The 12,558-nt window shown below is 33.7% G+C and overlaps 1 protein-coding gene across 1 annotated transcript in view; it reads right to left on the bottom strand.

Moving 5' to 3' along the window:
* Positions 1–12,558, bottom strand: part of LOC124795457 (voltage-dependent calcium channel subunit alpha-2/delta-3) — a 496,470-nt gene that overhangs the window by 25,086 nt on the left and 458,826 nt on the right. Inside the window, exons 21-22 of the mRNA XM_047259484.1 lie at positions 6,940–7,182; positions 2,592–2,709 (exon numbers count right to left, since the gene is read on the bottom strand). Of these exons, the coding sequence (XP_047115440.1) occupies positions 2,592–2,709; positions 6,940–7,182 (361 nt within the window). The remainder of the gene's footprint in view (positions 1–2,591; positions 2,710–6,939; positions 7,183–12,558) is intronic.

Below are 12,558 nucleotides of genomic sequence, written 5' to 3'. Positions count from 1 at the left end.
AAAGTGGAAAAATATGTAACTATAACTGGGGGAGACATTAATTCAAGATTTGACGTACCATGTAACAAATTCAGTGTACATGAGTTACTGAATATGCTAAAACAGCACAATTTCCATCATGTAAATTCAGAGCTACCAGTGTACAGGAATTTGATTTCCCAGACCACTCCATGTGAACAGTAGAGTTAATACATTTTATAATAGGGCATGGGAACAAGGCAGTACAAAAGTTATCTAATACCTTAATACTAACAAAAAACAACTTCAGAAAACTGACACACCAGCTGAGCATAACTAACCGGGACAAATTATTTCAATGCTCAAACAATTCATGAAACATTCCACAATTACTTAAAAGGTATGCTAAAAACTCATCTTATTTCAAACAAATATCATAAAACAAGAAAGGGTAAATTGTGGTACACCAAGGAGTTGGAAACATTAAAAAATAAGCTACTGCTGTTAAAGTGCCTTGGCAAAGTAAATAATTCTAATGAAATAAAGGACTTTGAAACAACCACTAAGAAACTGTGTAATAAGGAGCAACTACTGGCAAAACAGAGATACAACACTAATCTCATAAAAATATAGTAAAAACCAATGCAAAGCAGCCTGGTCAGTAATCAATACCATTAAATGTGAACTCAAAAACTTTGATAAGACAGCCCCAATGCCATCAGACACATTCAACAAATATTTTGTAAGCTGTGTTGATGAAATCAAAAAGTTGATTAGTAAACCCAATGTAACATATATGGAGTATCTTAAGAGCACAAACCTTAATCATTATCAGGCCAAACCTTCCTTGAAACACTCCAAAGAAGTATTTCAAGATGAAGTTCTTAAAAAATTGTCAAAGAAATAAGAAATTCATATAGCATAGATATTTTTAATATTTCAGACTATCTATTGAAAGAAATAATACATTACATTGCAGCACCATTAACATATTCGATAAAATTGTCTCTCATAGAAGGGGTTTCTCCTGAACTTCTCAAACTATCCAAGGTGACTCCAGTCTTTAAGAAGGGTAGCAAATCTGATCCAGCAAACTATAGGCCAATTTCTCTTATTCCACGACTAGCCACAGTCATTGAAGGCATAATGAGTCAGCAGATGTATGAGTACCTAGAACTAAATGATATGCTAAACACATCACAGTTTGGTTACAGAAAATAAAAGTCAACCATACCAGCCACAGAACTATTTGTGAGAAACATTCAAGGACCATGCTCACATACAGGTAGCCTTACATGATCTGAGCAAGGACTTTGGCTGTTTTGGCTGCTCTGTTTTGCTCTCTAAACTTTAGTACAATGGAATATGTGACAAAAGTTTAAAACTCCTCAAATCATACCTTAATACAAGGAAGCAAGTCATGAGTTCAGGAAGTCAGCTGTGAAACACAATTGAGGTTCAACACAGCATGCCCCAGGGATCTAAATTAGGACCACTTCTATTCCATGTACATGTAAATGACTTACCAAGAAACATAGACATAAAGACATATACATCTGCAGATGATACAACTTTTCTGTATGTGAACCATGTATTTGATACCCTTGTTAGTAGTATGAATTTGGCAAAAGAAAATGCAATATCATGGTTTAATGTGAATGGTCTACTGCTAAATGAGAAAAAGACCCAGAATATGTGATTCAGATTATCAAAGTCTGTAAAAATAGAAAAACAAATAGCAAATTTTTTAGGTTTCATACTTGATGCTGTGTGGCATTTGAATATGTGAGGATGGTGTACTTTGCTTTTTTTCAGTCTGTTTTAAGGTATGGGTTAATACTCAGAGGAAACAACAAAAAATTAATGAAATTCTGGTGATCCAGAAGAAAGCAATCAGAGGTATGGTAAAAGTAGATAATAGGACACAATGCAAACCAATGTTTATTAAACATAGAAAATTAACAGTTATTAATCTATATATTCGTGATAGTGTTAACTATATACTTGCTGAACTACCAAATTTAGGTGTAACAAATCTATACTTCTCTGTCCATGCCACAAAATAGATTAACAAAAACTAACAATAGTCATTAGTATATGGCAATTGAAATATACAACAAATTGTCTAGACATGCCTCAAGCATGCTAATAAAAGTGTTTAAGAAAAAAGTTACACAACTTCTTGTTAACTAACCCATGCTATTAAAAGAATTTTTAGAAATGTCCAGTATCAACTTAAATATGTAAAAATGTATTTTACAAAATTAATAGGTTAAGTGAACTGATGAAGTCTACTGCATGTAATAATGCTGAATGACTAATAAAGAATTTGAATCTGAATCTAGGCATGGACCATCAAGTAATATAAAAATGAAAAAAATCAAAGACTGCCAGTCCATAAGGTCAACTTGCTAAAGTAATGAATTGTAAAATCAAACATAGAGAAAATATGACAGCTGCAGAATGATACAGTGGCAGTACAAGATGTGAGAAGTCATCATTTTTGAGGCTGAAAAGAACTTTAGGAATTAACAAATAATTTATAGCATAATTTTGTTGACTGAAACTTGAGACTGTTTCAGCTATTCATCATAATAAATATTGAAATGTGTAAAAAGTCTGTTACAGTATACCATCATCATCAGCAAATGTCCATCTAGGATCCCAAAGCTGATAGACATTTGTCTTCATCAATAACCAAAGAAATTTGCTGACGACCCACTGCAGGAACCATTTCATTGGCAGGAGAGGCTGCAAAGGAAGATCACATTTCAGGCAGTCTGCACTAACTTTTGTTACTCATTATCATTAATATATATATATATTTATTTATTTCAGTGTTGACAACTTTTCCTAATAAGATGAAAAATTTTAGCTGGGTGCTACTTCATGTATAGCGTGTCAGCGGTAATGATACAAGAAGAAAAACTGGCAACTGATGAATTCTTTGACTGATTAAGTGTTGTGTTTAAAGACACTGTGTGACATTATACCAGCTACTCTGGATGTTATTCTGTGTATGGTTGTACCAGACTGCACCATAATCAGTAATGTTATTGATTAGGTCAGTCATTGAGAATTTATCTCAAAGTTTAAAATAAATAAACAAATAAAATTAAAACATCCATATTATTAACAGCTCTAGCTTAAAAAAAAAAGAGAATTGAACCACAACATTTTTTGTTGTGTCGGAGCCTATGATGCTGTGTGACATGAGTATTGACTGTTTCAGGCAGCTGGCTCAGCCTGCACAATTACCTGTCTGCAGAGAGGAATTAAAAGTGTTGATTACTTTCCAGAATCAAGCTTTCACTTTGCAGAGGATTGTGGCAGGTTCAAACTGTATGCCAAAATGAGAATCAAATCCAGGACCATGTCTTTCAGGGCCAATGCTATTATTGACTGCCATTTATGGGCTAGGAGGGAGATTTAATCTGCCAGGAAGTTATAATGGTCACTTTGCTTGTAGCAGAGCAATATCAATTACTTTTCTGTAACATGCTTGGAACTACATTTAACTTCACATTCATTTCAAGGTGATGTGTTGAGGTATGAGGATAGGAAATAGAGGGTATTAGTTTTTGTCTTCAGTACACACTAATGGGTTCAATTAATTAGCAATTACATGGATGAGAAGTAGATAAATGGACTGGGAAATTTATCCAGTGGCTCTCAACAATGTAGAGTTATGTCTCTAGAAAATTATACTCCTGGGTATTATCACTATCTCTAGCTCCTAACATGACCTGTTGTTCAATTATGCACCCTGCTTTATTCTTTTTGGGGTGATTTTCATACTTATTGTAGGAGAAATCAGCTCATAATAACACATACCCACAGAAAGTCAAAAAAACTACTGGAATGACCAACAAGCAGTGCTCTATTGAGGTGTAACATCGATTCATTAAATAGAGAGCAGCCAGATGCAGATTAAGCAAGTGACAAAGTATGAACAGGGCACAAATGACACATTTGTTAAGCCTAAAGAAGTGTCAACAGTTACAGTTGATTCTGGTTACGAACTAGACACAAGAAAAATTAAAAACACTTGAAAAGGAAAGTAAAATTTGAAACTGGCAAATATATAATTTGGCAATGAGGGAGGGAGGGAGGAGAGGGGAGGGGTGGTGGGGAGGGAGGGAGAGGGAGAGGGAGAGAGAGAGAGAGAGAGAGAGAGAGAGAATTTTTACAATTTAGCAATAGGAGTAGTACAGATAGCCTGTTATACACATTTAAAAGCAACAAAGTTAAAAAAGAAATACAAATGCAGACAAGGCTTGAAGGAGGAGAAAGGCTCAAGCAAATCTCAGTCAATTTGTTGTAACATAGTGACATGAAGTCAGTAATATTTTTAAATTCTGGAAAAAAGGTGAAAATGTACGAAACATGGACACCACATTAATAGCTAACCTGTCCTTGGGCACACAGCTAAATCTCATACGTTCAGATGCAAAAGAATCATCATGCATTGGCAGATAAACTTAAAATGGTTTGGGGGAAGCACTGAAGAGTTCTAAACAAAGATAATCATACTCAGAAATAGCTAACTTATTATCTCCTGACAAAGCAAGTTCCTGAAATATCAGTGAAGGATGCAGTGTATAAAGGTAAAGTTTTAGTATCCTTCGGTACATAAATTTCACGTCTAATAAAAAGTCATATTGAATAACAGGGTGTTTCCTGACTTTCTGCTGGGAGAATGCTCAGAAGCACATCATTATAAATAGAATTGAGAAAACCTAAGAGATCATAGCCGTTTAGGTGTGTGTGTGTGTGTGTGTGTGTGTGTGTGTGTGTGTGTGTCCTCTAGCTCAAAAATGTATTCATCCACAAGCCTAGTCTGTGTGCTCGTCGACAACTCAACGCCTCTACTATATGGTGGGTTATTGCCTTTACTCCTAAATTATTTACATTCTTTTACATTCTGCCAGAACCTTCCATACTGTAACTGTAGAAACTGCTGCACATAATAAGGATGTACATGAATCCTAGTCAAGGGCATCGAGGTTAATTTGTGATTTTAGTCATAAACTGTTGCACCTAGCAGAGGTTAAATCCATACTATATAATCATTTTTAAAAGATGGACATTATTCCTTACATATAGTGCAGAAAGCAAATTAGTCAATTTTATAAACTAGCTCACCATTCTATGTATATGGAAGGGTACTGCTGGGATATTGTTACTGAACTGCAAGTGTAATTTTTGCAAAGTAATTTGAAGCATCAGGAAGATTTGTAAGAAACTGGTCAGAGTGAACCTTAAGGTTGATGGAAAAATGGCTGAGCATCAAGCACAGCTCTGAAAGGTACTCAAGCAGCAACAGTTATTCTCCAAGTTCACTTAACTCATATGTGTTGGCTTAGTGAACACACACTTGCAGAGTGTGTCATTTTCAATTACTCTACTGCTGACTTTGAAACCATTCCACATCATGAAAGTTTGACCTGTTTGTCAATGCAAATTAAAAATGAACAAATTTTAAAAATTGTATACATATAAAATGTCTGCATATCACTGATTGAAAAAAAAAATTGTTTGGAAAATAAAAGAGTGGTGTAAATAAACATGCTATCCTAATATCTGTTATAATAATTTATGGAATAATAAATATAAAAAAACATTAATATTTTCATCTATCAGAAACTCCGCCCACTTCTTAGATACTGCATAGAAATATGACGCAATGCTGCACAGGTGCACACCTTAACATCTACTGCTGCTACAAAAAAAGAGGGGTTGGGTTGTTTTGGGGAAGGAGACCAGACAGCGAGGTCATCGGTCTCATCAGATTAAGGAAGGAAGTCGGCCGTGCCCTTTCGGAGGAACCATCTCGGCATTTTCCTGGAGTGATTTAGGGAAATCACGGAAAACCTAAATCAGGATGGCCGGACGCGAGATTGAACCGTCGTCCTCCCGAATGCAAGTCCAGTGTCTAACCACTGCGCCACCTCGCTCAGTACAAAAAAAAAAAGAGTAATTAAGTATTATAAAAGGACTAAGCTCCAGAGAATCTTGCTGTGAACCTTCCACACAGCACAAATACTTTACAATCTATTCCTTGTACTTCTGTAAATTAATTATGGCTTTTGTCTGCCAGAAAACCAATGTAAGGATATACATGATCACAACAGCAGCTCAAAATGTACTCAAAGAACAAAATTAAAAATGAAAGACTGGAATGATATCATATAATAACCTGCCAGATTTCCTGAAAACTGATAGCTATAGAATGTTCAAATCAAAGATAATATTTTTTTTTTTTAAATTAAAGAATGCCTTTGTTTATCCAATGAATTTTAGAACAACAAATAGTAAGAATCCACTGATGGACTGTAACACAAAGTATTTACAAGCTAGACATACGAAAATCTAACTGTTTTTATAAACAAATTGGGCAGTTTCATCAAAATTACAATTTATGGTATGTGTTAAACTACCAATGATGTTTGTAAAGATAGTAGTGAATTTTAATACATATTACTGATTTTTATAGTTATTATTTGTAACACTATGAGTCATACATATGATGTTTGCAAAAGTCACCATACTGAAGGCTCCATGCAAAAAATGTGAATAAATAAATAAAAGTTCTGTGTCAAGTGTATATTTCAGATATCACATCAGTTTTCAATCACATTCCACAAATTCCTATTGCTAGTGAATGTGCCTGAAAATATGCATGATGTCTGGAAACTGGTGCACTTCACAGAATTTAAAGAAGATTATTGAACTATTTGGTTTACACACTGCTTGTGATGGTTCAGAAGGCTGCACTTATCTAAGTGCAGCCTGTAACATTATTCTAATTTGACTTTACATTTGTATTTAATACTGTAAATATAAACAATAATATTGCTCCCACTTTTTGCGGGAATAAGAAGTGCTCAGAATTTTCATTGCTTCATTACTTATATAAATTCAAATGATTACAAAACTACCTATTTTTCATATGAAGTGTTGATCTGAATATTAACTTACACTTGCATGAATTCCTGCAGCACTATATGGAGATTTCTGATCAACGCAGGCGCCTTGATAATCGTAAACTGCAACTTTCTTATAAATTTTATCTTGTACCAAGGAGTCCATTATTGTTCCATCAATTTGACCAAAGAACTTTCCTGTATTATCAAGACTTTCAGAAATAATAATAAATCCATTATTGTCCAGTACATAGCAGTCCAGTTCATCAGATACACACGTTTTCTTGCAGTTTGAACACTAAGAACAAACAAACAATTTTTTATTTAATTTACGTAGTGATCAACCAAATATATGCTTGAAAGTTCTCCAGTACCATGCAACAATCAGCAAGAAAGCACAAATTTTATAATACAGATGACTAACTTAAGGAACACAAAATTGCACATTTTTAGTTATAAGGTCACTAACATAATGTCATTTTTCATAAATTGCAATAATATTTTCTTGAATGGTGCTGTACCAATTGCACCCACAATGAATCATTTTTGTTATTTTGCAGCAGGGCTGGATATTTTAATCAGCAGGGCCACTGCTCATGTAACACAGAAGTCAATATTCAAGTCCATATCTAGTAGTACATAGGTTTCATTTGTCAGGAAGTTTCAGGCATGTGGTACTTTTGTGGGCAACTACTTGTTAACAGCTTTCCTTTCAGTGAAACTGAATGGCTGGCGTATCTTTCCACTGGAAATGACATTGTCATTTTGTGCTACCATGAAGTTATTAATTTGGTATTAACAAAGTTTCACTTCTTTAGTCATTTCATTCACAAAAAATGAAAAGTTCATGTGAAGGGCAATCATGAATTCAGGCTTCAATTTGTTTTATGATAAACACAGGAAAAACTAACAAGGCTAAGGACTAAGTACATAGTTCTTACCAATAGGAATCAACACAAGTTTGATTTCAATTAAGTTTATATAATGTTTTTCAGTGTTAAAAGTTCCAACCAGTATGACTAATTTGTTTATGTATGTACACAAAACTATTAACCCAACAGTAACAACCCATTAAAAAGTAGATTCATATACATCCATTACTTACAATAGTGTGACTGTGAGTAACAAATGTGCATGCTACTGAAGTTTAGCTAACAGTGTGGAATTTATGTGTGGGGATGTGTGAACTGTGGTTTCAACAAGACAATTACAATGGGACAGAAGAAAGTACATACAATGAGGTTATCCATGGACAAAGTAATGTGACAGACTGAGATCCATCTACTGAACAATGTGAAACACTTTTTTTACTAAACAACACAACACATGATCTTTTTTCGAGTATGTAATTATATATTTGTGGTTATGCTTGACTTCCAGCCTACAATAATAATTATTAAATGACATTTGATATAACTTAAAATAGAAAATACTTTAATAGTAGTTTTGTTTGGGTCTCACAAAGACACAAATCAGTAGTTCAGAATGTCAACAGTTAGCACAGTCTAGTATTCAGTACTAACTGAAATGCTTTTATTTGTATAAGATGTCAAAACTTCGGCACTTGAACCACAGATATTGAAGGAAATCACAGTACCTATTTACTTCTAATGAAAATTTACATACCTCAATAGCAATTATTAAAGAGATGTGTTTTACAGATTTTAGAATGGAAAATCTTTGCATTTTGCAGGACAAATTATTTAAAATACTATTCTATTTTTTGGTGAGAGAGTTACCATTATCAATAATTCTGAGCAGATTGTCGTCCATTGTGATTTTCATGAAATGAGAATTACAACAATACAATAAATATCATTTATTGTCATAAACCTATATTAGGACTTGTGCAAAGCAGTTAGTTGTAAGGTGATTGCAATTGCATTTAGCTGAAGCTGGTTTAAGGTGTTGCATATTGTAAGAATTATGTCAAGTTGAGGACCAATGATTTATGAATAACTGAAGAATGTTATGAAATCTGGCCAGCAGAAGATTATTTTTAGAGTAAAATTCTTATGATTGTATAGAGGTGTGGAATAATAATAATAACAATAATAATAAAGTCACCTCATAATTTCTGCAGCCAACAAGAAAGATGCACAAATATGACTAACAATCGCTGTCACCTCCAATTCCAGACAGTAAGCAGGACTGTTACAATACATAAGACGTGCTTAAAGGACAGGCAGATTTATGCTCTTCCAGGAGAGATAAGGTCACAAAATTGTATTAGAGCAAGTGGGAAAAAAATTAAAAAGATGAGGTTGGGGTGACAATTGGGGTATTGGAAAAGGTAACAGAAAAGGTGTAAAAAGGGAGTGGTTTATGCAACTTTGTTAACACTGAAGGGAAGGAGCCTCTTCCAGCTATACAAGAAAGTAGGGTGCAGCAGACCACAGACAAAAATACAAGAGACAGTTTTTGAAACTGATCTGAGTGGGAAAATAAAGTGGTTGATTCGTGGGAGCATCATGCTAGGACTGTAGGCCAACATCTGCAGGAAAAACTAGGATCAGGATAGCATATCACATGTACTGTAAAACACAATACTAGGCCTCAGCAAAGTAGTAAAGTATATTGAAGCACTGACACATGATGTGTCCCCAACATCAAAGTTAATTATTAGTAGTATCCTGCATAGATGATTGGTAAGTGATAAATACATAGACAGGATAAAAAAAAATGCATCAGAGAGCAGTGCAAAAGACTTGGTGCAGTTTTCATGGATTCAAATAAATTTATCAGTGATAAATGTGCAGGACTAGATGGACTGCATGCAAACAGGCCAGGATCAGCAACATTCAGCAATATGTACAGTGGTATTTGTCTTTCATACTTAGTAAGGGAAACTAGTATGCAGAGACAGGGGTGTAAAAATTGATAATGAAGTTGAAATGAAAACACACAAACAGAATTTCAAAAGAGATGTCGTTAGGAATATTCAAAAAAGTAACAATACATTTATAATGCACTTGAAAATAAATGGGTTACGTTCAAACTCCACAAATGACAGAGAAATAAAACTTAATGACTTGCAGATCATTTTGTCAGAAATACCAAATATCAAGCTTCTATGCTTGAATGAACACTGGCTTACAAAGGATAGTATCAAAATCTTAAATAACCTTGATAATTTTTTTGTTGCCAGCAGATTTGGAGGAGTAATTTAACACGAGGAGAATCATGCATACTTGTGGAAAGATCAGTGGAATATAGAGCAAGATTCAATTTTGCTTCCATTAATGAAGAATGTATCTATGAAAGCCATTGCATAGAGTTTGGTAAAAATATTGTAATCTTATCTGTCTATAGAATTCAATGTGCAGAAATAATGAAACATTTTTTTGTCGAAATTCCAGTATCTATTGCAAAAACTTCAAAAAGAAACCTTGAAAAGAGTCATAATAACTGCTGATTTCAACATAGATATAGCCAGAGAAGCCAATAACTCAACAAAATTCATTGATATGATTCAAATATCAGGTTTCAGTGCAAATTTCACTGATTTTACTCAAGTTAACAAAATGTCTGCAAAATGTATAGATAATATTTTAACCAATTATACTCATAATGGGGCAAATAAGTTTTGTTTAGATTTAGAACTTTCTGATCATTGTGCTCCATTTATGGAGTTACCAAGAACAATAAAACCTACACCAAACGCCAGTTCAGCAAAGAAAACATGAACTTATTCCATTACAGATTAAATAAGGTGGAGTGGGCTATTGATCATAGTATTTCATGTTCTGAAAATTTTGTTACTTTCTTGGATAACTTTCTACACATTTTTAACGAAATTGTACATCATAGAAAAGTAGGAAATAAAGTAAAGTGGATTACTGAAGCAATAAAAATCTCCAGTGCAAGAAAAAGATGGCCACATAGGGAACTAAAACATAACAAAATACCTGATTTTGTTACCTATGTAAAAAATTACGAACATATTTTGAAAAATGTTGTAAAGGCAGCCAAAGAACTGGCAAATAATAGATTTATATTGGATCATGAAAACAAATCAAAGGTATTATGGTCAGTGATAAAAGCTGAAACAGGTAGAGGTTATGATATTTCTGAAATCAAGACAGAGGATAAAACTATTGTAAATCCTGATCAAATTTTTGAATTATTTAATGAATTCTTTATAAATGCAAACAGATCAAACATCAATGCAGAACATTACCCAGGCAAGGAAAATTTCTTCAACAGTGAGCAATTTGAAGGTGAATTTTTCGGTATGTTTACAAAACTATTATAAAAATTATAGAAAATGTGATACTATCACTAAAAAGCAAAACATCACCAGGATGGAATGGGATATCAACAAAAGTGTTAAAAACAGTCTCTGAAATAATTCCACAGCACTAACTACAATAGTTAACCAGTCCCTTCAAGAAGGTTATTTTCCAGACACACTGAAGTACACAATTCAAATGTTCAAATGTGTGTGAAATCTTATGGGACTTAACTACTAAGGTCATTAGTCCCTAAGCTTACACACTACTTAATCTAAGTTATCCTAAGGACAAACACACACACCCATGACTGAGGGAGGACTCGAACCTCTGCCGGGACCAGCCGACGTACACAGTAGTTAAACCACTATTAAAAAAAGGCACAAAAGAACATAGGGGAAATTATCGCCCCGTTTCTCTTCTTCTATCACTATCAAAAATATTTGAAAAAGCAGTCACCATACAAATTCAAAATTTCATAGAAAAATTTAAAATAATCTCAAAAAATGAGTATGAATTTCAAAAAGGCAAAATCACAGTATCTGCTATAAATCATTTTGTTGACAAAATTAGCTCATCTCTAGACAACTCACCACATGCCACATGAATTTTTTGTGACCTATCAAAGGCCTTTGATAGTGTGAATTACTCCTTGTTACTCTGTAAACTGGAAAAGTATGGAATTAGGGGCACAGCATTAGAATGGTTTAAATCCTACATAACCAACCAAAGACAAAGACTGGATATATCATCAAAGAGAGAAACTTATACTTCAAAATGGAAAACAATTTCACATGGAGTATCCCAAGATTCTCTCTTAGGTCCCATTCTATTCCTGTTTTACATAAATGATCTGCCACTTAGTATTGAGTGTCCCTCATTTTTACTTGCAGATGACACATCTGTGATCATTGAAAGTAACAGTATTGATCAAAGTCCACAAGTTGTATTAAATACTTTAGAAAAATTAGATACCTGGTTTTATTTAAATGGGTTTGAATTAAATAAGGAAAAGACTCAGTTAATACAGTTTAAAACAAAACAAGCAAAATTAAATCATATTCAGGTCAGTCACAGAAACCCGGATTTGCTGTGTGAAATTCCTAGGAATGCAACTAGATAAAAATCTTATCATGGTGATCACACATACAGTACCTTGCAGATAAATTAAATAACCAAGCCTTTACAATGAGGCTATTGTACAATGCTGCCAGTATGGGCATAAGAAAAGTAGAATATCACAGCTACTTTGAGTCAGTAATAAGGTATGGAATTGTATTTTGGAGTAACTCAAACCATGTGTGTCAAATACTAAAACTTCAGGAAACCATCACTAGAAATATGCACAATGTAGGGCGAAGAAAATCATGTCATACACTCCTAAAAAATCTAAGTATATTAAGTGTTTCCTCACTATACATATATGAACTGATTATATTTGC

The sequence above is a fragment of the Schistocerca piceifrons genome, chromosome 4 (genome assembly GCF_021461385.2).
Source record: "Schistocerca piceifrons isolate TAMUIC-IGC-003096 chromosome 4, iqSchPice1.1, whole genome shotgun sequence".
NCBI classification, from domain to species: domain Eukaryota; kingdom Metazoa; phylum Arthropoda; class Insecta; order Orthoptera; family Acrididae; genus Schistocerca; species Schistocerca piceifrons.
The sequence above is the reverse complement of the archived record's forward strand: the minus strand, read 5'-3'. Positions and strand labels throughout refer to the sequence as shown.